This window comes from Oncorhynchus kisutch, linkage group LG27 (assembly GCF_002021735.2).
Source record: "Oncorhynchus kisutch isolate 150728-3 linkage group LG27, Okis_V2, whole genome shotgun sequence".
Taxonomy (NCBI): Eukaryota; Metazoa; Chordata; class Actinopteri; order Salmoniformes; family Salmonidae; genus Oncorhynchus; species Oncorhynchus kisutch.
This window is the reverse complement of record NC_034200.2, coordinates 22,593,726-22,619,109: the sequence shown is the minus strand read 5'-3', so window position 1 is coordinate 22,619,109 and position 25,384 is coordinate 22,593,726. Positions and strand designations below refer to the sequence as shown.

Sequence of the window (25,384 nt, the reverse complement as noted above, 5' to 3'; positions counted from 1 at the left end):
CAAACAAATGCCTTTGTTTTCCAAGACAGTTAGCAAGGCTGCTTTGGCTGGTCCCTTCAGGAACGCTAAGAGACACTTAATGGGAAGAGTCAGAGTCAGTTTCTTTCAATATGTTCTACTGAATTTGTATTCAAAAATGTTTTTTTGACTCGCTTGGCATTTTCTTCTCATATGTTCTAATGAGGCTTTGATGGCAGGATGCAGAAGCAATGTGTTTTGCTGGTTGTTTGTCAGTCAGTAAGAGCGATGCCCACAGATACAAACTGTAATATCAAGGTTGGCTGCACCAATAACACAGGAGATCCAGCATGAATCAGAGCATTACAGAGAGAAATAAAACCATTTCATCCCATCTTGGGAACCTAACATTGTAAACATCCAAACACACACAAGGTTCCATATCACTGCGTAAAGGAATATACAGTCATTTCTTATTTTCCTCCCTCTAATTCTAGAATAGGCTTTAGTTTGTACTGGTTGTCTACAGTCAGTGCCTTGCTTTAACCCATTTTTGTCGCATTACAGCTGAAGCTTAACTTGAGATTGCTATGACAGTGTCTGGTCATGGCTGGCATTGCTACAGCAGTTTGTAGCGGTTATGACTTATTTCTATGGCTGTAAGTGTGATTATGGTTCCCAATTGGAAACCTATTTCCTATGTAGTGCACTGCTTTTGACCAGTGTCAATAGGGCTCTGGTCAAAAGTAGTGCACTATGTAGGGAATAGGGTGCCGTTTGGGATGAAAACTCGGATCCTTTCTAAACCATGACTCTGTTGTAGGATCACCCTCAACGGGATGAAGGTGGTTCGACCGGACGTCCGGATCGGCCGCTACAGGATGATCAAACACGAAAGAGACAAGCACAATGAACCCAACCCACAAAGGTTTTGTATTTGATTTCTATATTTTCCTCTCTAGACACCAGCCTGGTTCCAGATCTGTTTGTGCTGTCTTGCCAACAATGACATAGGAGTTGTCATGACAGCATGAAACAGATCTGGGATCAGACTTTTCCTAGGGATCTTTTTCCCGAAGGTACAGAAAGTACAGGTACTGTAGCTGTTGTTTGCCTGGTTTCCAAAGTTGTCTTTTTGATAAAGGTTGTCTCACACTCAACACATTATAATACCAGCTCGCGGTTATAAGGCTGCTCTAAGATGAATCCCCCATGTCATATCCCATAGATTTGGCTGGAAAATAACAACTCATAACACTTCTCATAGAAATGGATTATCATTGTTTATTCACTGCTAAGAGGGCTCTTTCATACATGAATAGACAACCCATCAATGACTCTAAAAAGAGCAGATCGATAACTGCATGGCTATATGCAGCGCTGTTAGTTGTGATTGTTGCCAAACCCCAGAACCCTACAGAGCTGAGCTGCAATTTGCAAAACATTATTATTGCATAGCATGAGTGCACACACTGTAGAAGTTACAGACTGTTATTGATCACATCCAGCCCCATTGCTGGCTCTTACCATGCTCTGAAGGCTAAATAACCATGGGGAGGCCATTTCATCCTCGGCCTGATCTTGGTTCTGTTAGTTTTCCATCCCACTCCCTATGATTTCCAATGTGTGAAGATAACAGCCACAGAAGACAACGCTCATTTTGATGAGTGCCTCAGACAATACTAATAATGAACCAATGAAGAGCCCGTGCATAGCTAGCACGAGAGCCTAATAAACAAATTTCCATGGGAGAATGTAAATGAATTAGTTGCTGTTGCTGCGCCTAATGAATTGAAACATGTTGATGTAAGAGGGGTTTGCTGTGCTGACATAGCCAGGGAAGCTTGCTGTTGTCTGTTTGGCTTGTGGCTGTGTTGCAGGTGGATGGGTTGATAGATACTGATCTAAGTACTTACCATGCAATCCCAATCAACATGAATCCGAATGGCACCCTCTTCCCTTTATAGTGCACTGCCACATGGCCTGGTCTAAAGTAGTTCACTCTAGGGAATAGGGTGCCTTGAACCTAACATGTGCCTAATATGTACCGTCACTTGTAACATATTCCTTAGATATGTAGCTGTCCTGCATGAACACACTGTGATGTATGTACAGTCTTGGGTCATTTAGTATAGGACATGCTATCAGAAATGAATTACAAGGCTTGTTTTTGTAGAAATTAAAGTGTGTCATGTCACCTAGGCTACTCTAATATGGGTCAGAGTTATTACTTGCTGAATTGACACCCGTTGAGTTCTATAGACAACAAGAGCAGGGTCGACATCCAGTTCCATTGGCTTTATGACAACCAATACATCAGAGACTAATTTTAAGGAATCTGTCGCTGACTTGGTGTGTGATGGATTTTAAGGAATCTGTCGCTGACTTGCTGTGTGATGGATTTTCAGGAATCTGTCGCTGACTTGCTGTGTGATGGAGACAGAGAGAGAGAGAGAGACCTTCATCCTTTGACTGACATTTCCAGCACTTTATTCTCCAGCCTGACTTGATTCTGATCCATGAGCCTCGGCTTTCGCGAAAGTTGTCATGGACAGAATTTATTTTGGGCCAATAAATAATTAATAAATGCCAGGAAGAGGAAAGATAGACAGAGATACCCCTATTAGGGAAACCTCCCTAAAATGTTTTTTTTGTTCCTCCTTTGGGGATTATTTGAAGTGTTTTGATTCATAAAATAATACATTTGGGTTTTAAAATAGAGGGAAGTAGAAAGCCCTTGAAGGGTCTGGACTTTTATAGCCAAACCTTTTAGCGAGAGAGTGCTTCTCAAAATTCTAACAGCGTATTGGGAAAGGGAAAGGGGAATGTGTCTTCCGCATCTGAATCAGAGAGGTGCAGGGGGCTGCCTTAATTGGCGTCCATGTCATCGGCGCCCGGGGAGCAGGTGTTGTTGGTTGGTTAACTGCCTTGCTCAAGGGCAGAGCGGCAGATTTTATGGTTAGGGCCTTTAGCCCGGTTCCCTGGAGTTAAGTTATTAAGGTCGCTGATGTTTTCAAGGTCCAATGGGCAGAGCGACAGATTTTATGGTTAGGGCCTTTAGCCCGGTTCCCTGGAGTTAGGTTATTAAGGTCCAATGCTGACTTTGTTATCTCAATACCAAATAATTTCCGGGTAACAATGAAATACCTTACTGTGATTGTTTTCAATTAAAATGGTCAAAAAGAAGCAAAAATAGCATCTTAGCAAAATGCAATTTCTCAAAGAAGACTTGGACAGTCTGGGAGTGGTCAGAGCGAGGGGCCTAATTGGAGTGCGAAGGATGTGTCACCTGAAAACTAGCTGTTATTGGCATAAAGGAGGGCAAACTCTTCGCTATTGGTCTATTAACTTAAACCCCACCCAGCCAAACAAGCTGACATTTCAGGCTGTCTTTTCAAACAGCTCTTACACTAAAAGTTCATGATCATAATTTTCCCAATTTCACAGTATTATCCCAACCTCATAGTGTGGCAATATACAGGTAACTGCCTAAATAAAGGAAACTCCAACATAAAGTGTCTTAGTATGGCGTTGGGCCACCACGGGCCAGAACAGCTTCAATGCACCTTGACATAGATTCTACTAGTGTCTTGAACTCTATTGGAGGGATGCGACACCATTCTTCCACAAGGTAAATCACGTTTTTGACTTCACTGCCCCTAATATGCCCATATACTCACGATGTGTGTAGTACTTAGAGAAAGGCTGCACAAGAAGAGCATTAAGTGTCAAATCACTGTCCTAAAAACCTGGATTAGCCTATTTCCTGAAAAAAACTAATTATTCTATCCTTGCACTCTAATTATTATGTTGTATCTGTCCTCGTAGGAAAACGCATTATGCCTCCAGAAATGTTTCTTAGGTCAACAAATTAGCCTAGTTTACCATAATTATGCAGCTTCCGTTGCAAACCCAGTCTTACCCACCAGACATTCCAGGGCATTCTTCAGCGTATCCAGGAGAGAGTGGTTCTAATCTCCTACCACGACCAGTGTTTACTGTTTACCAAAGCGCATGTTTTTGATGATTAATGTTGACCACCTCTACAGCTCTGTTACTGCCACCCATTCTGCTCTGTTTGGTCAGTAGGAAGTAGGAGATGTGGTTTAGGCATAATAATGAGACATAAGGCTTGTCAAAAGAAGAAAGACTACCATTCATCATTATTCCAAAAGATTAGTTGGCACTGCCTTACTCCGTGGACTCATGCATATTAACTCAATGAATACAAGGCTTCCTCCTTCCACAGAGTAGCATCGTCATCAAACATGCATTATGAATCATCATCTCATGCTAAAATAGTGGTTTTATGGCTTTTTTGGGGCTGATGTCTTGCCGATGTAAGTTGATACCAAAACATGAATAGGGGAAGCTTACTCTGAAAGTTGCATGCTATTACAGTCCATATTTATGTAATACGTGAGAATATCTCCGATCTCATTGTGAGATCATTGAGAGACGATGATAAAGTATAGTAGTAGAGCACATTCAGGCTATTGCCTTTAATCCTCTCTCCTCTTGATAGATTTATAGATAAATCTCTCTCTCCCTCCCCCTCTCTTTCTCCCTTCCTCTCACTCTCTGTCTCTCTCTACCCCCTCCTTTCTCTCTTAGTCTAAAAGTAATTTAGCTTTAATTTAGATTCCTGACAAGATCTGCGTGTAGAGAAATCTCTGTTTAGCTGTAAGTGACAAGGTGCTGCTGCAGGGTTCTTCTTAGGTTGACTTGGATTGTGTCGTAGTGGGTTTATGTCCAAGCACATAAAAATACATCTTGTTTGATCCATTCACTGCTCTTTGAAGATTGGATATGCACTGTTGGCTACTGAAGCAGTTTATGTACTCTGAATCCCTGCCTCTTCTCAAACAGTAAAAGGAAATCTGAGAAAACCATGGGGTATTGTAGCCTTGGCATTGGACAATGGATGACTGTTACAGATGGATGATTCCTGTATTTGTCCTCTGAGTTCCAATACATGCTCATAGCACCCCCTGTTGGCCAATATGGGATTAACAAGAAACATGCAAAATCAAAATGTTAGCCATGATGATTGTGATAAAAACATGCAATAATATTTCACTGTTTGCTACAATGAAAACATTTCCCAGTAATAATAATGATTTTTCTCCTCTTCTCCAGATTCAACAAGATCCAGAACACCAAGAACACTATGAAGAGAGACGGGATCAGCACGTTAACATACCGCGTGCTCCAGTTTAAGAAGTACCCTCTCTACACCAACATCTCTGTAGAGATCGGCAAGCCCCCGCCCCGGCCTTTCAGGGGCTAGACAGATAGAGAGCCCTGGCCTTGACATGGAGAGGGAAGGATGGAGGAGGAGGAAGGGAGATGGGGGAGAGAACTATAGTACACAGCAGAGAGCCTTCATCTCCTCCTCTACCTCCTTCAGCCTGACTCAGATACCCCCCACCGACCTGCGCTAGGAGTCTGCCCTGGCCTCTCACAGCCCAGTCTGTGTGGGGATACTGGTACACACTCGTTGCCCTCCCACCCTGCCAACGGCTCAACGGTTACGGCAGGCCTACAACATGGCTGGGACCCTGACTGACTGACTAGCTCTCAGGAATAGATGAGGACAGAGGATATATCAGATTCGATTCAGATTCATTCCCCTGGCGACAGTGCTGCTCTGGAAATGCACACACTGTACATGAAACACACAGCAATAAGTCCAGTGCTACTGGTGTCTCGGTCCTGATAACGCAAAGCAACGGGGGTTCAAGAGGAGTCATATAATATTGGGTTGTTGATATGCTGGGGGTTGGGTTTGGGATTCTGAGCAGAACCAAGAAGAACTGCCCTGATCTCTCTGTGAGAATCTGTCAATCAGAACACTATATCGGCGCAAAATGAATGTGTACTGTCTGTGCCTGCATCCAATGCAGGCTTTCCCCATTTCCCATGACGTTGACAAACGGTGCTGGAGGAGAGAAACAATGTGCACCAACACTTTTTATTAAGACAAAGAAGTGTGACTTTCTGTGGAGAGAATCAAGGTTGAGTGAATAAAGACCTCCTGGTAGTGGATGGATATGGCTATTCAAGGAACTAGTTTTGACCTGTTTGTGGAGGAGAAAGGTCCAGCAAATAGAAGAGAAGATGGACTTCTGGCATGGTTCTGACAGGTGATTATTAGAGACTATTTTGTTGACGTGTTCTCACGCACAGAGAAGGTTACGTTAAGTACTGATGAAAGTGTAAACGTTTGCTGTATGACAATGTGTCCCAGACCGTTTTAGAAGAGGATCATCTATTGCTCAAATACAAGACTCTTTGCTCCACTTTTTTCTTTAATTTCTATTTCAAAATGCCATCCACGTTTTTGGAAAAGAAAATGATAAGGCATTGATAACCAAGTGGTTTAAATTGTGAATACTGTAAGGACGGTCTAGTATGGTGAATATTTGCATTGTAGCATTAATTCCATCCATTCAAAGTCAGAGGCACTGAAGCACTGAGGTGATAAGAACAGAACTGAAGTTAGTTATTTATTGAGTCCCCTTGAATAAATGGAAAACCAGCCTACATATAGTAAAAAATATATAAAATATATAATTCGCTATTAACACCACCAATATATAAAAGCCTTTTAACGACAGTAAGCTTTTTCTTCTCTCATTTTCTTCTCCTTTTCCTTTGTGTACTGCCTAAACACCAAATTGATGCCTTCAGAATTGTTATGAGGGGCAATGATAAGGAATGCTGCATTCTGTTGTGTGAAGTGATGTGGAAATCTCTCTTTTGTACTATCAATGGTTTTCTTGGCCTGGCTTGAGACAGTGAGTATTTAAAGATGCCCCAACCAACCCGTTTCCCCTCTGTTTATTTTAAAGAGCCTTTTCAAGTGCATTTTCCTTCTTTTTTTGTTTTTTTACAACACCCTCCATTTCCTTTCATTTCACTCCCTGGCTCTACCATCCCTCTCTCCGTGTGTGTCTGTGTGAACACCACAGTGTGTTTCTGTACTTGACCATCTGATGAATACACAGACAGCTGTGTCTGAAGCACACTGCTCCTCTATAGAAATATCAGGAGGACTTAAAAAATCATTACTCTTCTCTCTCTCTCTTTCTCTCTCTCTCTTTCTCTCTCTCTCTTTCTCTCTCTCTCTCTCTCTCTCTCTCTCTCTCTCTCTCATTCTGCTGCCTTTTCATTTTTGAGTGCACTACTACTGGTGTGAGAGCACCTCGCAAAGAGAATACTCTACTCCTCATTCTACACTGGAGACCAATGTACTTTTACGCTACTGTATTCTGGATGTCATTACTTCTGTCAAATGGGTGAATGCTGTGTATGTACTGCTTTCTGATGGCTGTGGACCATAGGAGTTTGACATATTACTGCCTATGGTCCCAGTACAGTATGATTCATCATCCTGCCAAGCTCCTGCTTTTATGTTCCATGTTGAGGGAATCATTTTCCTAAAGGCTAAATATACTACTTGGAACTGTGGGAAGAATATATATATTTATATATAGCTAGCATCATTACCTAAAATCTGCTTAGCAGAATGAGCTTACTACTGATGCAGTAGCACACAACCCTGAAAATATTTGGTACTCAACGTTTTAGTCAATGGTTTCATTAAATTAAATGCTTTGATAAAAACAATGTTTTTGCCAGTGATTGTCAAATCGTCTGGTTAGGTCTACAGACTGGGCTTTTTATCAGAACTCCAGTCAGAGATCTTACTGTACAATTGGTGGATATTTGGTTTACTGTAGAGTAGACTACAGGATGTGATTTCTGTACATATCAGACTTGTATCAGACATCAAGTGCTAGCTATCATGTATTACAGGTGCATGAACAGGCATTACCATATCATTTGTGTTGTGAACTTGATATCTATATGGAGATCATTCCCAAGTATGCTAGTACAGGAATAATCCATCCTATTGGTACTATAATATCCATTTAGTCATACATCATATTGATATATCCATCGTATTATCTTGTTTGGCCTATTGGCTATATTCTGCCCCACTACCCCACTTATAGTGACTCTGGTGTCACATTGTAGGTACTGTATAATACAGATTTGATATGATGGTATTGACAGGGGGACCTTTCAGCACAAGCGTAGAGGCATCCTTCCCAGGACTGTGTCTCTCCGACACAGCTCGTCAGCTATAAACCAGTGATAAAGCACCGCTCCTCGTTTGCGTCCCAAATGGCACCCTATTCCCTATCTAGTGCACTACTTTTGACCAGGGCCCTTATAGGAAAGTGGGTGCCATATGGGATGCATCCCTCTGCACCCTCCCCACAGTCAACTATTATTGTGTTCAATTTTGTCCTGGAAATTGATAATTGCTGGGCATCAGCTTTCTTCATTGACCATGTGTTTGATGCATCCTTGAATAAGAAAAGCAGACAGGTGGCATACTAAGGTACTGTCCACCCTTTGGAGTGTTTCTGAAGTTCTCTTCATCCATCTGTTGGCAGACACTGCATGGCTTCCCCCTTCTACTTATACGTTTCAACCTAATGCCCATTAAGCAATATTTTCCCTCACTGTCAGAGCAGTCATTTCAAGGAAGTGGTGGGTAACTGAAAGAGAAACAGGATAGGATGAGGGCATTGGAGAACATCACCTACTGACTGCCTCGGGCCTTCAAGCTGGAGTGCATTTTTAAAGATGTACTGTATCTAGGTTTTGTACATTGAATGTTGAAAATGTTATCTTATATAGAATGCATAATGTTATATCAAACCAACCTTTTCTATACAATCAATAAATCTAATGGTAAATGAGATACACTCACGTGATTGGTTTGTTTTTCCTTGCCAGATGAGAAAATATGTTTCACCTGAGTTGTCAAATGTGTCCTAAATGGCACCCTATTCCCTTTATAGTGCACTAATTTTCAACAGGGCCATTAGGGCTCTGGTTAAGAGTAGTGCACTATATAGGGAATAGGGCACCATTGGGATGTACCCATCCTGATGGGGGGGGCTGATACTTTTTTTCTTCCCTCCATTGTGTCCAGTTGCCATGGCATTCAAAGAAACCTGTAATACATATCTCTGTCTATGGTGTCAGTGGCACTGTATTGTCCTCAAAGCGAGCAAAGAAGTTGTTTAGTTTGTCTGGGAGCAAGACATCTGTGTCTGCGACGGGGCCGGTTTTCTTTTTGTAATCCTTAATTGACTGTAGACCCTGCCACATACATCTCATGTCTGAGCTGTTGAATTGCGACTCTACTTTGTCTCTATACGCTTCTAGACGCTTAGCTTGTTTGATTGCCTTGTGGAGGGAATAACTACACTGTTTGTATTCGGTCATGTTTCCGGTTGCCTTGCCATGATTAAAAGCAGTGGTTCGCGCTTTCAGTTTTGCGCGAATGCTGCCATCAATCCACGGTTTCTGGTTGGGGAAGGTTTTAATAGTCACCGTGGGTACAACATCACCGATGCCCTTGCTAATAAACTCACTCACCGAAGAAACGTTTTCATCATTGTTATTGTCTGAGGCTATCCGGAATATATCCCAGTCCACGTGATCGAAGCAATCTTGAAGCGTGGAATCAGATTGGTCGGACCAACGTTGAAAAGACCTGAGCATGGGCGTTTCCTGTTTTAGTTTCTGTCTATATGCTGGGAGCAACAAAATGGAGTCGTGCTCAGATTTGCCGAAAGGAGGGCGAGGGAGGGCTTTGTATGCTTTCGCCGGAAGATAGAGTAGCAATGATCCAGAATTTTGCCAGCCCGGGTCGCGCATTCGATATACTGATCAAATTTAGGTTGCCTTGTTTTCAGATTAGCCTTATTAAAATCCCCAGCTACAATAAATGCAGCCTCAGGATATGTGGTTTCCAGTTTACATAGAGCCCAATGAAGGTCTTTCAGGGCCGTCGAGGTGTCTGCTTGGGGGGGAATATACACGGCTGTGATTATAATCAAAGATAATTATCTTGGTATCTCTTGGTACACATTATCTAATGTGGTCGGCATTTGATTGTAAGGAATTCTAGGTCAGGTGAACAAAAGGACTTGAGGTCCTGTATGTTGTTATGATCACACCACGACTCATTAATCATAAGGCATACACCCCCGCCCTTCTCCTTACCAGAGAGATGTTTGTTTCTGTCTGCGCAATGCGTGAAGAAACCGGGTGGCTGTACCGATTCTGATAGCGTATCCCGAGTAAGCCATGTTTTCGTGAAACAGAGAATGTTACAATCTCTGATGTCTCTCTGGAAGGCAACCCTTGCTCGATTTTCGTCTACCTTGTTGTCAAGAGACTGGACATTGGCGAGTAGTACACTCGGGAGTGGTGAACGATGTGCCCGTCTACGGAGCCTGACCAGAAGATCGCTCCATCTGCCCCTTTTGCGGCACCGTTGTTTTGGGTCCCCTACTCCCCTACTATCCGATCTCCTTCACCGCAACCAACGTGAGTAAAACATTTAAACATGTTAACCCTCGCAGGGCTGCCGGCTCAGACGGCATCCCCAGCCGCGTCCTCAGAGCATGTGCAGACCAGCTGGCTGGTGTGTTTACGGACATATTCAATCAATCCCTATCCCAGTCTGCTATTCCCACATGCTTCAAGAGGGCCACCATTGTTCCTGTCCCAAGAAAGCTAAGGTAACTGAGCTAAACGACTATCACTTACTTCTGTCATCATGAAGTGCTTTGAGAGACTAGTCAAGGATCATATCACCTCCACCCTACCTGACACCCTAGACCCACTCCAATTTGCTTACTGCGCCAATAGGTCCACAGACGATGCAATCACCATCACATTGCACACTGCCCTAACCCATTTGGACAAGAGGAATACCTATGTAAGAATGCTATTCATCGATTACAGCTCAGCATTTAACACCGTAGTACCCTCCAAACTCGTCATTAAGCTGGGTCTCCCTGGGTCTCCATCCCACCCTGTGCAACTGGGTACTGGACTTTCTGACGGGCCGCCCCCAGGTTGTGAAAGTAGGAAACATCATCTCCACCCCGCTGATCCTCAACACTGGGGCCCCACAAGGGTGCATTCTCAGCCCTCTCCTGTACTCCCTGTTCACCCATGACTGCGTGGCCATGCACGCCTCCAACTCAATCATCAAGTTTGCAGACTACATTATAGTGGTAGGCTTGATTACCAACAATGACGAGACGGCCTACAGGGAGGAGGTGAGGGCCCTCGGAGTGTGGTGTCAGGAAAATAACCTCACACTCAATGTCAACAAAACAAAGGAGATGATTGTGAACTTCAGGAAACAGCAGAGGGAGCACCCCCCTATCCACATCGACAGGACAGTAGTGGAGAAGGTGGAACGTTTTAAGTTCCTCACGGACAAACTGAAATGGTCCACCCACACAGACAGCGTGGTGAAGAACCTTAGGAGGCTGAAGAAATTTGGCTTGTCACCAAAAATACTCCCACTCTTACAGATGCACAATCGAGAGCATCCTGTCGGGCTGTATCACCGCCTGGTATGGTAACTGCTCCGCTCACAACCGTAAGGCTCTCCAGAGGGTAGTGAGGTCTGCACAACACATCACCGGGGGCAAACTACCTGCCCTCCAGGACAAATACACCACCCGATGTCACAGGAAGGCCTAAAAGATCATCAAGGACAACAACAACCCGAGCCACTGCCTGTTCAGCCTGCTATCATCCAGAAGGCGAAGTCAGTATAGGTGAATCAAAGCGGGGACCGAGAGACTGAAAAACAGCTTCTATCTCAAGGCCATCAGACTGTTAAACAGCCATCACTAACATTGAGTGGCTACTGCCAACATACGGTCTCAAATCTCTATCTCAAGGCCATCAGACTGTTAAACAGCCATCACTAACATTGAGTGGCTGCTGCCAACATACGGTCTCAAATCTCTATCTCAAGGCCATCAGACTGTTAAACAGCCATCACTAACATTGAGTGGCTGCTGCCAACATACGGTCTCAAATCTCTATCTCAAGGCCATCAGACTGTTAAACAGCCATCACTAACATTGAGTGGCTACTGCCAACATACGGTCTCAAATCTCTATCTCAAGGCCATCAGACTGTTAAACAGCCATCACTAACATTGAGTGGCTACTGCCAACATACGGTCTCAAATCTCTATCTCAAGGCCACCAGACTGTTAAACAGCCATCACTAACATTGAGTGGCTACTGCCAACATACGGTCTCAAATCTCTATCTCAAGGCCATCAGACTGTTAAACAGCCATCACTAACATTGAGTGGCTACTGCCAACATACGGTCTCAAATCTCTATCTCAAGGCCATCAGATTGTTAAACAGCCATCACTAACATTGAGTGGCTACTGCCAACATACGGTCTCAAATCTCTATCTCAAGGCCATCAGATTGTTAAACAGCCATCACTAACATTGAGTGGCTACTGCCAACATACGGTCTCAAATCTCTATCTCAAGGCCATCAGATTGTTAAACAGCCATCACTAACATTGAGTGGCTACTGCCAACATACTGACTCAAATCTCTATCTCAAGGCCATCAGATTGTTAAACAGCCATCACTAACATTGAGTGGCTACTGCCAACATACGGTCTCAAATCTCTATCTCAAGGCCATCAGACTGTTAAACAGCAATCACTAACATTGAGTGGCTGCTGCCAACATACTGACTCAAATCTCTAGACACTTTGATAATAAAAAACTGTATATAATAAATGCATCACTAGTCACTTTAAACAATGCCACTTTATACAATGTTTACATACCCTACATTACTCATCTCATATGTATATACGGTACTCTATACAATCTACTGCATCTTGACTATGCCGTTCGGCCATCGCTCCTCCATATAATTATATCTACATATTCTTATTTATTCCGTTACACGTGTATAAGGTAGTTGTTGTGAAATTGTTAGATTACTTGTTAGATATTACCGCATGGTCGGAACTAGAAGCACAAGCATTTTGCTACACTCGCATTAACATCTGCTAACCATGTGTATGTGACAAATAAATGCATCAGTGGATGCATTACAAAGAAAGGATAATTTCTAGGCAGTGTTAAATTATGTTCATACTGTCTCAGAGATAAATCTACCCCAACCCTCATTTGAACAGAAAACCTAACAGTTATTGTTGAGGGGTGAGCGCTGTCCCCAAACTGTCGACGAGAGGTATTTGGGGAAATTGAACAATGAACCGCTGGCATCCCCTTAGTGACAAGACATCCAGTGTGTAATAAATAAACATCCTTCTACACAACAATGGCAGCACACTGTAGTGAACAGTATAGTTAATGGACATACAAGGACACTTTGTTTTCACTTACTGTTAGTTTACATAGTTTTTTTTTAATGAAAGATGGAGGGAGTTTCTAAAGGTATGGATAAAAGATAAACAACATACAACATCTTCAATAACATAATCAAGAGACACGGTATTAGGAGAGTCGACTAGAGAAGTGTTATGAGAGCCTTGCCTGAAGTGACAAAGCTTGGATATTGGCATCCTATCCATGCCAGCATAGACCAATATGCTGCACAACAACATACACAAGATGAACGGTTTCTTGTCTTTAATGGTTTTCATGCAATGGTCCCTTAAGAACGGCCGTAACGGAAGAAAGTGAACAGAATCTCGGACATTGTGATAGTGAGTTGCTTATAGTTTACAAACCTATAGCATTTATTCAAAAAATGTAATGTTGCTTACACTAGCCTTTAGCTTTCAGAGCCTCTCAATTATTTGCATATATTTAATGTTCCATTCATGACCAATTCAAATAAGATGGAGATGGTATACCTCAATTAATATCCATCGAAGTTGGTCAAAATCTTCCAATAACACTACTAGAGAAGTATAACATCCCAAAATGTAGGATAGTCCCTATCATCTACACCACATTGAAACATTTGTACTAGTGTAGAAATATGTGGCTACTTCACCTGCGTAATCCTTGTTTAGAGTACACACACGAAAGCAGAGGTCTTCAGGCTCAGTTGGGTCAAACTGCCCCCCTCCTTCAGCTATATTAGGAAATGTTTTGGGCGAGGAATGTTAAAAAGATAGTTCACTCCAAAATCAAAGTTATGCAGATGTGTTTTCAGATCTCAAAAGTGGTCTAATATCAAGAAGAGATTCATGAGATGGTCCCTAACAGATAAAGGCTTCCATCTTAAATGAATAGGAAATATTTGAGTTTGAGGCTGATTGTTGGATCTTGACAGCAGATGGTGTGGGACGTGTACTCATCTTGACATTAGACCACTTTTTAAGTCTGAAAACCTCAGACAAACTTCGATTTGAGAGTGAACTGCCTCTTGACATGTTCATTGATTGATACATGAACATGAATATTGCAATATAATGCCAGCAAAACAACTCCAGTCTCTTTGGAATAGGAGCGAACAATACATTCACATAGTAGTTACAGTTGGATTTTTCTGCTGTAGAAGTGTTTGTGATACATGCTACAGTACATGTCAGTACAAATGTAAAAATATATTTTATTGCCACATACACCGGATAAGTGCAGTGAAATGTGTTGTTTTACAGGGTCAGCCATAGTAGTATGGTGCCTATGGAGAAAATGAGGGATAAGTGCCTTGCTCAAGGGTACATCGACCAGTTCTTTTGGGTATTTCGAACCAGTGATCTTTCAGTTACTAGCCCAACACTCCTGCTGATAACCACCAAGCATTCAGGGGAAAATCGCTCTGGGGAGAAGTTTCCTCTAGGTACAGTTCTAGGATCAGCTTCCCCTCCTCCAATCTTAACATTAACCATTAGTGGGGGTAAATTCAAAACTGACCCAAGATCAGTGTCTAGCGGCAACTTCACCTTATACCGGGGCAAATGACTGGTCCTACTTAATCAGTTTTTCTGGCTAGTCTCTCCAGGGGTGCAGTTGCGTACGCGGGAACAGGTGGCCAAGCGGTTGCCCTCCCAGTAGCCAGCGTCACCTGAGTCGTGACAGCGGCACTTGGTGCAGGAGTCCACCCACAGTGGTTCATGTCCTGGAATCACCTGGCTCCGGGTTGAATCCACATAGCAGTTGGGCCCTGGGGAATCACACACAATCATTTCTGTTAACTTGCTATATGGTTGTGATATTTTCCAATGCGTTTCTCTTTCTATGAGGATAAACAGTCACCTCTACCATAAAGAGGAGAGGGTATTTTTATGATCAGTTGAATTTCAGACAATAAATATTGATTACTTCCGAAGTACTGTGTTTGAAAAAACACTATACTCCTATTTATGCGGTCATAGACCAACTAACTCAAACAATGAATGCATCTTCATTTGGCTTTTTTCCAACTCGATAAACTTCCCTTTAAAAGCTAATGAGTGTCTGAGCAGAACGGGAGAGAGAGAATCAGTCATTGATAATGGTGCGTGAAGCGGATTACTTCATGCATATATTGCTAATTCTGCCCCCCACTACCTCTACTTTCATTTGTTTGGATAAATGATCACCTTCATGTATTGTTGCTTGTGGTGCTGACAACAGTAATGTGACAAAACTAACGGCATGCATCACTCTAAGGGGTAAATTATGAAGAGAATAGACAATGTGAGGAGTCAGAACATCATCTTCCCTGTCTCTAGCCCTCTCTCATCTCCCTTTGGCTCGAATAGAATGGAACAAAATACTTCTCAGGGTTCTCCCCACGATTTTTTAACAAGGTGGTTCTGCTGAGTATGGCGGGGGGTTCTATGTCATAAACATCCATGAGATGTATACAGGTCAGTTTACTTACCCTCTGGGCACTCTGGGCAGCACTTCCCTTTGGTGTAGATAGGGTTGATGCAGGGCGGGGGAGCGCAGTCTGCCACCAGGCAGCGGGCGATGCCATCACTGTCACAGGTACACTGCTCGCATTCGTTGGGCTGCCAATCACACAGAACAAAACACAGGCTGTCAGAGACAGAGGCTTCATCCCAAATGGCACCCTATTCCCTTTATAGTGCACTACTTTTGACCAGAGCCCAAAGGGGAATGTTGTGACATTTGGGATGCAACCACATACAGTACATTGGCCTCCTAGTGTTCTTTAGACTGCCACTGGCAGATATCACTGTTAGACATGAACAGTTGGACAGAAAAGAAGTGCTCATTCAAAGAGACAGGGCAATCGATTGATTCTACAACGATAAGATTGACTTATGCAGGTGCTTTCAGTTTAACTGTGACAAATTTAACTGTGACAGCATGTTGATTTTCCTGAGCTATAAGCATTAGTGCAGATGCTAGCCTTTAGCCCATTTCAAGATATATCTGAAAAAGAGAAGTCTGACATATAACCATAATACTATGTTTAAGATGTGCTTATATATGTGTAATATATGCTTTATGGTATACAGTTCATTTAAACTGTTGCCAGATGTTTTGCCCTGTCATGGTATTGGATGTTTATCAGCATATTTGAGGTTCAGATATAGAGGGTGGGTTAAATTAAGTGGAAGAATAAGACTCTATCAGGCCCTGGGCTAAATGTCTCCGAGCTCGTCCAGTACTGTGTCAGAGGCCTATATAATAACTTAATCAAGAGGATAATGAGCCACAAGTCAATCTCTCTGTGTGGCTTTCTGTTGCCAGAGTTGTTTCATATTCTAATTCATTGACTTAGGGGGTCTTAAAATACTGCTTAGCTTGGTTGGCTTTGGTCTCCGCTATCCATTGAATCAAATGAAACAAATCAGAGGGCTGAGTTTATTCTTCAAGGGGGTTGAACTGTGGCTAATGACTCTGCTGACTACATGAACAGACAACAAAGCGGTGCGTAATCACAAGCACAGCAACATAATCAGAAACAAGAAACACAGATGTAAATTAGAAGAAAACAAACAGCAAACATAACTGAAAAACTCATTCTATAATACGGTTGAGGACTACGAAGGAAAGTATTTACAAATATTTACAATGAGCTTCCAGAAGAACCTCAATATCAAAAGAGGGATTTGTATCTATATCTGTTCTCTCAATTTACATATGCACTGTCACACTTGAATAGACTTGCTGTAAGTGTAGCATTCAAAAGTATCATACTGCCTCCATGTGGCAGTATCTTCACCAGTTACAATCCCTGTCAGTAAAAGCTTCAGCTGCTACTGTGTCAAACGAGGCTATATACCGGTACCCATTATATATAACCTCGTTATTATTTTGTGTTATTTTTATTTATTTTTTACTTTAGTTTATTAGTAAATATTTTTCTTAACTCTATTTCTTGAACTGCATTGTTGGTTAAGGGCTTGTAAGTAAGCATTTCACGGTAAAGTATTCACCGATTGTATTCGGCGCATGTGACAAATAACATTTGATTTGATTTGAAACTTGAAAGAACAAGATTTCATAGCAGTTAGTAGTTCAACAACAAACCACAGGGCGGCGCAATTTAGCCATATTCGAGAGAGATGTTTCCGAAAAGAAAGAAAATTAAATGTGCTGCTTGTCAGTTATTCTGAGTCATAAAACGCTTATGCAATTATATATTAACAGACATGTTAACAGTGAATCAAATACGTTACTTTTGAAAAAAAAAATTCCAAAATTGCTGATGCGTAATTGCGCACAGAGAGACTTTGGAGAGACGATTTCAGGAGGTAGCACAACGTTTATTATAGTAAGAGGAAAATCAATATTCGTCAACTCAATAGACATTTGAGAAGTAAATGACATCACATACATATTATGTTTATTCATTCCAGGTAAAGATTAACTTGATCATATCGTGCCAAGTAGGGGCTTATGCTTGCTGTAGCCTACCTGGAAGTTTTGTCCCAGTTCGTACACCACTCCCCGGTACTCGCAGCCTATTTTTTCACATCTTGGACAGCAGTCAGTGGGATAGTGGCTGACATGGATGCAAGCGGCCGGCAAAGAGGTACACTCCGTCCGTGCACAAGACGACCCCTCTGTGGTGCATTCACACTGCGTGCAGTGGTCCGATTCTAGAAAGTACCATTCTCCCACATAGTAGACGCTGCCGTTCGCATCACAGGTGTTCTCATGTCCAGCCACAGAGAAAGACAGACCGAACTGGACACAGAACAGTAGAGACAACGCGGAATGCATAACCCCCATCGAATAGTGCTGATTTGAAACCATTTTTATGACCAAAAAAATATCCAAAACAAGACGAAAGAGATTGTGTTTGTTCCAGTGTCCAGGATTTAAAAAAATAAAAAATGTGCTTTAGTGTTTATGGCCATTTAGCAGTTTCTGCCACATTGTTGAAGAATATAAAATACTCATAACATTTTCAGATGTGCATCTAGCCTACAATTCAGGCTATATTCTTGATTGCCCAGCCTGTTTCGCACAGATCCGAAGCTGAAACTTGCAAAGAGAGGGAAAGTTATTGCGCCTCTACGGGGGTTATGTTTCAGTTTACACGTGACTACCCAGTTTAGTGCTTCGACTCTGGTCCGCCCCCCAGTAAATTGCCTGTGAGCTATAACCTCCTACTCACTATAGTCAAAATTATGAGAAGGGGTTTTCCCCTATATAAATAACTATGGCTACGGATATTCGTTAGCTAGACACAATATTTAAACTGCCTTTGAGATAAGATGAACTAACATTGCTCTCTTTTTGTTATCGTTCCTTTGTATAAAATAAGATATTAATGTGTGGTTATTATAGAAAATACATCTGGTTTGACTTTGTATTCAACCGGGTTAATGCACTAATAATAGTACAACAATAAAACTGTAGACTAAAATATGAAGCTGAACTAATGTTCCCATGGATTTTCCAGGGGACAAAATTAAACTATTGAACATTTTATTTACACCAGAAATAGTTTATTCTAAGCAGAGGTGGAGGGATACTGATCTCGCGATATGTCTTCCTTGGATACAATAATGTTTACACTGGATACAGGAAGCAACAACAAGGTACATTTAGTCTTTGATTTACTAACTAGCAGGTGAGCTCACATTTCTCTCAAGGTTTAAAATGTAAAATTTAAGCACAAATATAATGTGCATTAAATTATTAAATTAATGTTACCGATATGCTATCTAACAACTAACTAGATAGCTAACGTTAATAACTAATTTAGCTATCTACAGCAGCCAAATGAGACAGACGACCAACGACGAGCAGACTTCTGCAACTGCAGGCAAAACCGGCAAATTATTATTATTATGAAGCAAATGACTTCTAGACCAGACATATGTCAATGACTAATTTAAATTATCCCCTCAGTTAGACCGTTTAAACTCCTAGGTGTCTTCATGGAATAATCCGAATGTCCACTCTCGGTGTGGAATGTTATCGTGGTGCAAGTCCCGGCGCCAGAGCTCCCAGACATCCGGGGCTTGTTTGGAGATGCTTTGATTGACATGTACACAGAGATTCATACTGAGGTGAGGACCAAGCCATTTTAAAGGGACAACCTGCAGTTGCTACATACATTTTTAAACTTATACATGAATGATATAGCTAGCTATATCCATTGATTATTAAATGCCTCGTATGGCTTTAGCTAGTTCAACTGTCATACCCCACTAGAACCCAGAATATTTGTTTTAATCCAATGTTTGCCAACAAAGTAAATGTAAGCAAAAACTGCATAGCTTTAAAATATGGTTAAATCTATACTTTTGATATCATGGATGGTCACTCCTTGCATCCATAGCTCTGTCTATGCATTTGAATTTGAGAGTGGTTACATAAATCCATCCCCATCCCTCAGCTTTTTACCAAAACAGTGGTGGGGAGAGCATTGTTACTGTTTCAACTTCTGGTTGTCACTTTAAGGGTGCTGTTCATGTTGGAGGAATAACTGACCATGGTCCTGCATTGTTCAAATATCTGTCTTTAGGTAGCAATCAGCAATAGCTGACACATTACATTTGGCCAAAACAATAAGGGTGGACTGGAAATCACTTGAGCAAGTTCCCTTGACTCAATAAACTCTCCTAACAACTCAAGATAGAAGTAACTACGAGATAATATTATATAGTTGGCAAATGCTATGCATTAGTACTTTAAATAGATTACATTAAACTGTGAACATGCCACAATTACAGCAAGTAATAACAACAAGACATGAAAGCTTTAGATAGGTTCCACAATGTAGAATGAGGTGTTGTGTAAAACACAAGGAGCTCTAGTTAAGTGAGGCTATGCATGCATTCAAGACGAGGTCCTCAGATTGTTCCAAAACAACTCATTCACACTGTGGCTCGAGACTTTCTTCATACCAGGGGTCCCCAATTACATTCAGCTGTGGGCCAACTTTTTTCTTGAGCTGATGGTTGGGGGGCCGGAACATAGATATAAATAATTTGTACACTGCAAATTAACAGCAACAATCCCAAACAGATATAGGGGGGGGGGGGGGGGGGGGGGGTAGAGGCAAATAAAATCACCCACGGGACGTCTTTGGCCCACGGGCCACCTACTGCTTTAAACTGTTTATTCTGAAGCCAACTACTCCGTCTGAAAATGTTATCAAGTAGCATACAACAGGTCAACAGGCTACGTGTAATTTGCATAATATTATGCCAGGCTGGCTAGGGAATTACCACCCCATTAGCAATGCAGGAGTAACTTCAATTGAAGTAGATAATATATGGTTCATATTCAAAAGGGAAAAATAAATATGTATGAAACCACCCATTTCCTGTCTGGGTCTCCAGTCTTAACTCTCCCCAGTGATGTCATCCTACAGTTATGTTCTGCTAGGGGCCATGTTTTAAATGTCCATATTAGATCAGTTCAGTAGTGTAAATACAGTCACACTCTACAGGACAAACATCTAATGATGGAGACCCCAGGAATAGTTGCGTGATAGAAGAAAAATGACACAGGCCCTCAAATTAGCTTAGCACGTCAGGGGCCAATCGAGGGGTTAAGAGGGCTAACCCTGCCTTGTTGATAAGATCATTATGAGCATATACATGACATCATTTCTATGCGCCGACTGGTTCAAAACTCTTTAGTTATCACATTTTATTTGTCACATGCTTACGAGCCCTTAACCAACACTGTTCAAGAAATAGAGTTAAGAAAATATTTACTAAGTAAACTAAAGTAAAAAGTAACAATAAAATAACAATAACGAGGCTACCGGTACCGAGTCAATGTGTGGGGGTACAGGTTAGTCCTGGTCGTTTGTACATGTAGATAGAGAAGGAAGGACTTCTAGTATAAAAAAAAAGCATGTGAGCCCTATTCACTCAACCAGCCTTACATTTCCCTCAGTATTCTTTGTTGTTGTTGCTTTCTACCCTGTAGTAAATTAATGCTTTCCCTCAGCGTTAAATCTCTGGATGAGAATCATAATAATTACCTCCCAGACTGGCCTTCTCTCCATCAAGGTCACCATTGTCTGCAGCAGTTCCTTTTAAGTTTAACACAGGATATGAGGAGGCCAGGGCACGTTTCCTTGGATCTCTGCCAAACCATGTGGGTTTGAGCTATCATATATTCTCCGGACATTAGTAATGCCTGTGCAACTGGATATTGCATAGGATTCAGTCAATGTTTGGTTTGTGGATGGCAAGCACGAAGAATGTATTATTAGATTCGCCTATTTCAAATGTTTATCACGTTTCACATTTCAGATCTTCAATCTCCATTGTGAAGTTACAACAGCAGCAATGAGTCAACCACTCAGGTTAACCACACTGTAATTCCTTCCCCATGTCATCTGATGGGTTTCACTTGGAGATGAATTAAGCAATGAACAGCTTGTTACTGTTGTTAGCATCCTAGGGGGCTCACACCATAAACACCTGCATAGAGAATGGCTTTCTGGGGCTTTATGGGAAACAGTGTGTGGCTGCCTGGCTGGAGTTCAGCTAGACATAGTGTGTGTGTGTGTGTGTGTGTGTGTGTGTGTGTGTGTGTGTGTGTGTGTGTGTGTGTGTGTGTGTGTGTGTGTGTGTGTGTGTGTGTGTGTGTGTGTGTGTGTGTGTGTGTGTGTTTGTGTGTGCATATGTGAGGGCATAGCCAGATTGAAAGACACAGGGAACGACCGTGTTTAAACGTTCTCTGGACAGCAGTGGGGCTTTGAAGCTGACCTTTCCATGGAGCATGGACACTGAATGTCAGGGACCAGGTGCAGAACAAATGGAATAGACTCCAGACTTTAAACTTCTTCACCAACACTGTGCCTCTGCTGTCAGCCAGAATCTTTGCTTGACTTTTTCTCTTTCCTCTTTTGTTGTTGTTGTTGTCTGGCTACAGTTTCATAACACTTCCACATTTTCTTCTTCAGCAGTAGCCCCTTTAATCGTTTTTTGCCTGAAGGTAGTGTTTTTAAAGAGTAGTGTGCAAACTTGTTGGGGGAAACCAGCCAACTGAAAAACACATGCAGTAGTTCTATGCCCAAAGTGGCCAGGGGACATTATTAAATAGAACACTTATATTATAAGATTTTGATGGGCCAGGGTCTCAATTGAATGTCATGTACATTTCACAGGTCTTTCTGATATCTCATCATTCATAATGACTCATCACTCATTATAAGCCTAAAGTTACACAGCGTTGTCTCCTGATGTCCTATCCCATGTATCCCCATGTTTCCTACTTCCAGGTCACTATGTGGCAGCAGATTTGGCAGACGGTGCGCCATAAACTGGTAACAGGCTGAAGACACCTCACTCCCCCCTGGCTGACCCCCCTGCCATCAAGGAGCTGCTGAAAGCTGAGATCCAACTGCTGCTGGCGACCGTGAGGGAGAGAGCAGCCTTGGAGGGCAGGTGAGGAGAAGACTCTTGTGTGATTACTGAACTCCATGCCTGTGTCCCAAATGGAACTCTTTTCCCTATAGAGTCCATTACTTATGACCAGGACCCATAGCGCTCTGGTCAAAAGTAGTGCCCTATGTAGGGTATAGGGAGCCATTTTGGGACACAGACCAATACTATGCAATTGCAAAGCAGTTAGTTAAGAACTATGTAACACCAACATGTTAATACAACGTAGCCTATTAATCATTGGTGGCAACTTGTTTGAATATCAGCAACAATAAAACGTTTTGGTAGAAACTACTACCATAACCCTGTTGGCTTTCCTTTCCTCTTCTAGCTACTACCATAACCCTGTTGGCTTTCCTTTCCCTTCCTCTTCTAGCTACTACCATAACCCTGTTGGCTTTCCTTTCCCTTCCTCTTCTAGCTACTACCATAACCCTGTTGGCTTTCCTTTCCCTTCCTCTTCTAGCTACTACCATAACCCTGTTGGCTTTCCTTTCCCTTCCTCTTCTAGCTACTACCATAACCCTGTTGGCTTTCCTTTCCCTTCCTCTTCTAGCTACTACCATAACCCTGTTGGCTTTCCTTTCCCTTCCTCTTCTAGCTACTACCATAACCCTGTTGGCTTTCCTTTCCCTTCCTCTTCTAGCTACTACCATAACCCTGTTGGCTTTCCTTTCCCTTCCTCTTCTAGCTACTACCATAACCCTGTTGGCTTTCCTTTCCCTTCCTCTTCTAGCTACTACCATAACCCTGTTGGCTTTCCTTTCCCTTCCTCTTCTAGCTACTACCATAACCCTGTTGGCTTTCCTTTCCCTTCCTCTTCTAGCTACTACCATAACCCTGTTGGCTTTCCTTTCCCTTCCTCTTCTAGCTACTACCATAACCCTGTTGGCTTTCCTTTCCCTTCCTCTTCTAGTTTGCTATTTAGTTTGGAATTGATAAAGCATTTATCAAATTGTCAAACACCAACACTTCTTCTTACGCCATGATTGCCTAACGGTTGAATTTTGAGATAAAAAATATATGTTTAGGTTTTCATTCATCAGACAGAGGACCAACATTGTTGGGATGTCTGTCGATCTCGTTTCCCAGACCAGGCTTCCCCTCCCTATCTCTCCCTCCCTGCCTGTTGTTTTTTTAGTTCCAGGTGATAAATGTTTTGACCCCAATAAAACCATTGAGACTTTTATTTCCACTGGGAAAGGGTTGGGCCTAGGGGTCAGGACCCTTGTTTCACACTTTGTACCTTTAGTTTTCTTCAACAATGATATCTTTAAATGCTTACTGTGTTTTCAGTCAGTTACAAATGGTTTGGTAATAATTAGATCAAAGAAGATAGTCAGGTTCCAAAATGACTATAAATGTTATGGTCCTAATGGTAAAAGCACAAGGCAGAATTTGAGGTTTCACAATCTCCTACATTCAAATATTGTTTTATATTGTGTAGCCTAAAGCTACCTAAATCACCCAGACCCCCCCCCCCCCCAACTGGGGGCCCACCCAACACTAGGCCTGCATCCGGATGAGCCCGTTTGTCCAACAAAAGGCAGTAATTTACAGGTACCTATTTGAAGGGGAGGCGTGTCTGTCCCTCAGCAACTGGTTGGAGGCTCTGAAGAATGTAGCTCCGCCTCAACTCTGCCCCTATAATTGGAGTTTTTGTTGCCATTCAGGTAAAACACAAATCACTGAAGATTGTATCCAATAAATGTGATGCACCAGTTAGAAATGTATTGGCAGTGGCGATCTCACAAAAACTGTCATTCATAGCTTTATTGTTACTTTAAATCAGATCAGATTTAGCTAAGACTATGGGACTATTAAAGGGTAGACTATGAGTAGTCTAGGACTGTGTATCATTCAGGAATGATTTAATCTTAATCCCACTTCAAACAAAATCTGCTGGCACGTCCAGACGTCCTGTGGACAAATCAACAAGGTAATGCTAAGACTTTGGGTATCAGTACCATGTTATCCCTGATACTACGTTCTGCTTTGAACCCCTGCCAAGTGCCAACCACGCTGCTGCCTGTTGGTCTCTGCCTCTGCCCTGTGTTTGTTTTTGTGGCCCAAATGGCACCCTATTCCCTATATAGTGCACTACTTTTGACCAGGGCCCATAGGGCTCAGTAGTGCACTATGTAGGGAATAGGGTACCCTTTGGAATATAGTCTGTGTGTATATCCTCCATGATCCCCCTCTCTTTGATTAGCAAATTAAGGGCCTCACTGTAAATCAGCTGATCTGCTTTCAGGACAAAGCTGCTGGCTCATTTCCTTTAATATCGCTCCAGGTTTGGAGCTTTCTCTTTATCCTTGACCAATCGATCCTACCCAAAGCAGGAAACTGTTGAGTTGACTAAATACCCTACAGCTGAGGGGTTTGATGAACAAGGGTGTCTGACTTTAGCAGCTGAGATTAATCTTGCTTTGAAAGGGAACTGATTTAATGGAGCTGGTTGGCAACTTTTCAGACACCTGTCCCATTGTGTGGTCCTCTCTCCATGCCATTGTCTTAGTTATTTGTGGTCGGCGTCCTCAGTGCAGCTGCACCTGTCCCATTATGGAGAGAAATAGGGGGTACGCTGAATGCCCATTGAGTAAAGGTACTCTGAATAAATAGGCTTTCTGAAAACGGGCCCAAGGATGTCCTAAATCTCTGAACGGAACTAGCATAACAATTGGAGCGGGAGGAGCTGGGAATTGGGAAATGTTAAAAGTGGCTGTGGTTGTGGTGTAACTTATTTT

At 42.2% G+C, this 25,384-nt stretch overlaps 2 protein-coding genes and 1 long non-coding RNA gene across 4 annotated transcripts in view; 2 read left to right on the top strand and 1 right to left on the bottom strand.

Moving 5' to 3' along the window:
• Positions 1–8,739, top strand: part of LOC109872214 (beta-1,4-galactosyltransferase 2-like) — a 128,767-nt gene extending 120,028 nt beyond the window's left edge. The window contains exons 6-7 of the mRNA XM_031807211.1: positions 782–886; positions 5,098–8,739. Coding sequence (XP_031663071.1) covers positions 782–886; positions 5,098–5,248 — 256 coding nt within the window. The 3' untranslated portion in view covers positions 5,249–8,739. The remainder of the gene's footprint in view (positions 1–781; positions 887–5,097) is intronic.
• A 4,506-nt stretch (positions 8,740–13,245) lies between these two features.
• zgc:113531 (VWC domain-containing protein) lies at positions 13,246–19,242 on the bottom strand. Its single transcript, XM_020462479.2, has 3 exons — positions 17,689–19,242; positions 15,680–15,809; positions 13,246–14,977 (listed from the first exon to the last, which is right to left on the bottom strand). Exons 1-3 carry the CDS (start codon positions 18,028–18,030, stop codon positions 14,790–14,792), a joined length of 660 nt encoding a protein of 219 aa, XP_020318068.1. The 5' UTR covers positions 18,031–19,242; the 3' UTR covers positions 13,246–14,789.
• The window catches only part of LOC116357812 (uncharacterized), a 19,283-nt gene continuing 13,037 nt past the window's right edge, over positions 19,139–25,384 (top strand). For both annotated transcript variants that reach the window (XR_004205822.1, XR_004205821.1), the window contains exons 1-2: positions 19,139–19,295; positions 22,475–22,640. This is a non-coding gene — a long non-coding RNA (uncharacterized LOC116357812). The remainder of the gene's footprint in view (positions 19,296–22,474; positions 22,641–25,384) is intronic.

Excerpts from the sequence above, each read along its gene's own strand:
- zgc:113531 (XM_020462479.2), bottom strand. The coding sequence starts at position 18,030 with ATGGTTTCAAATCAGCACTATTCGATGGGGGTTATGCATTCCGCGTTG. Across the intron at positions 15,810-17,688 it reads AACTGGGACAAAACTTCCAG|CCCAACGAATGCGAGCAGTG; the intron begins GTAGGCTACAGC and ends TGTGATTGGCAG. Across the intron at positions 14,978-15,679 it reads CTGCCCAGAGTGCCCAGAGG|GGCCCAACTGCTATGTGGAT; the intron begins GTAAGTAAACTG and ends GTGATTCCCCAG.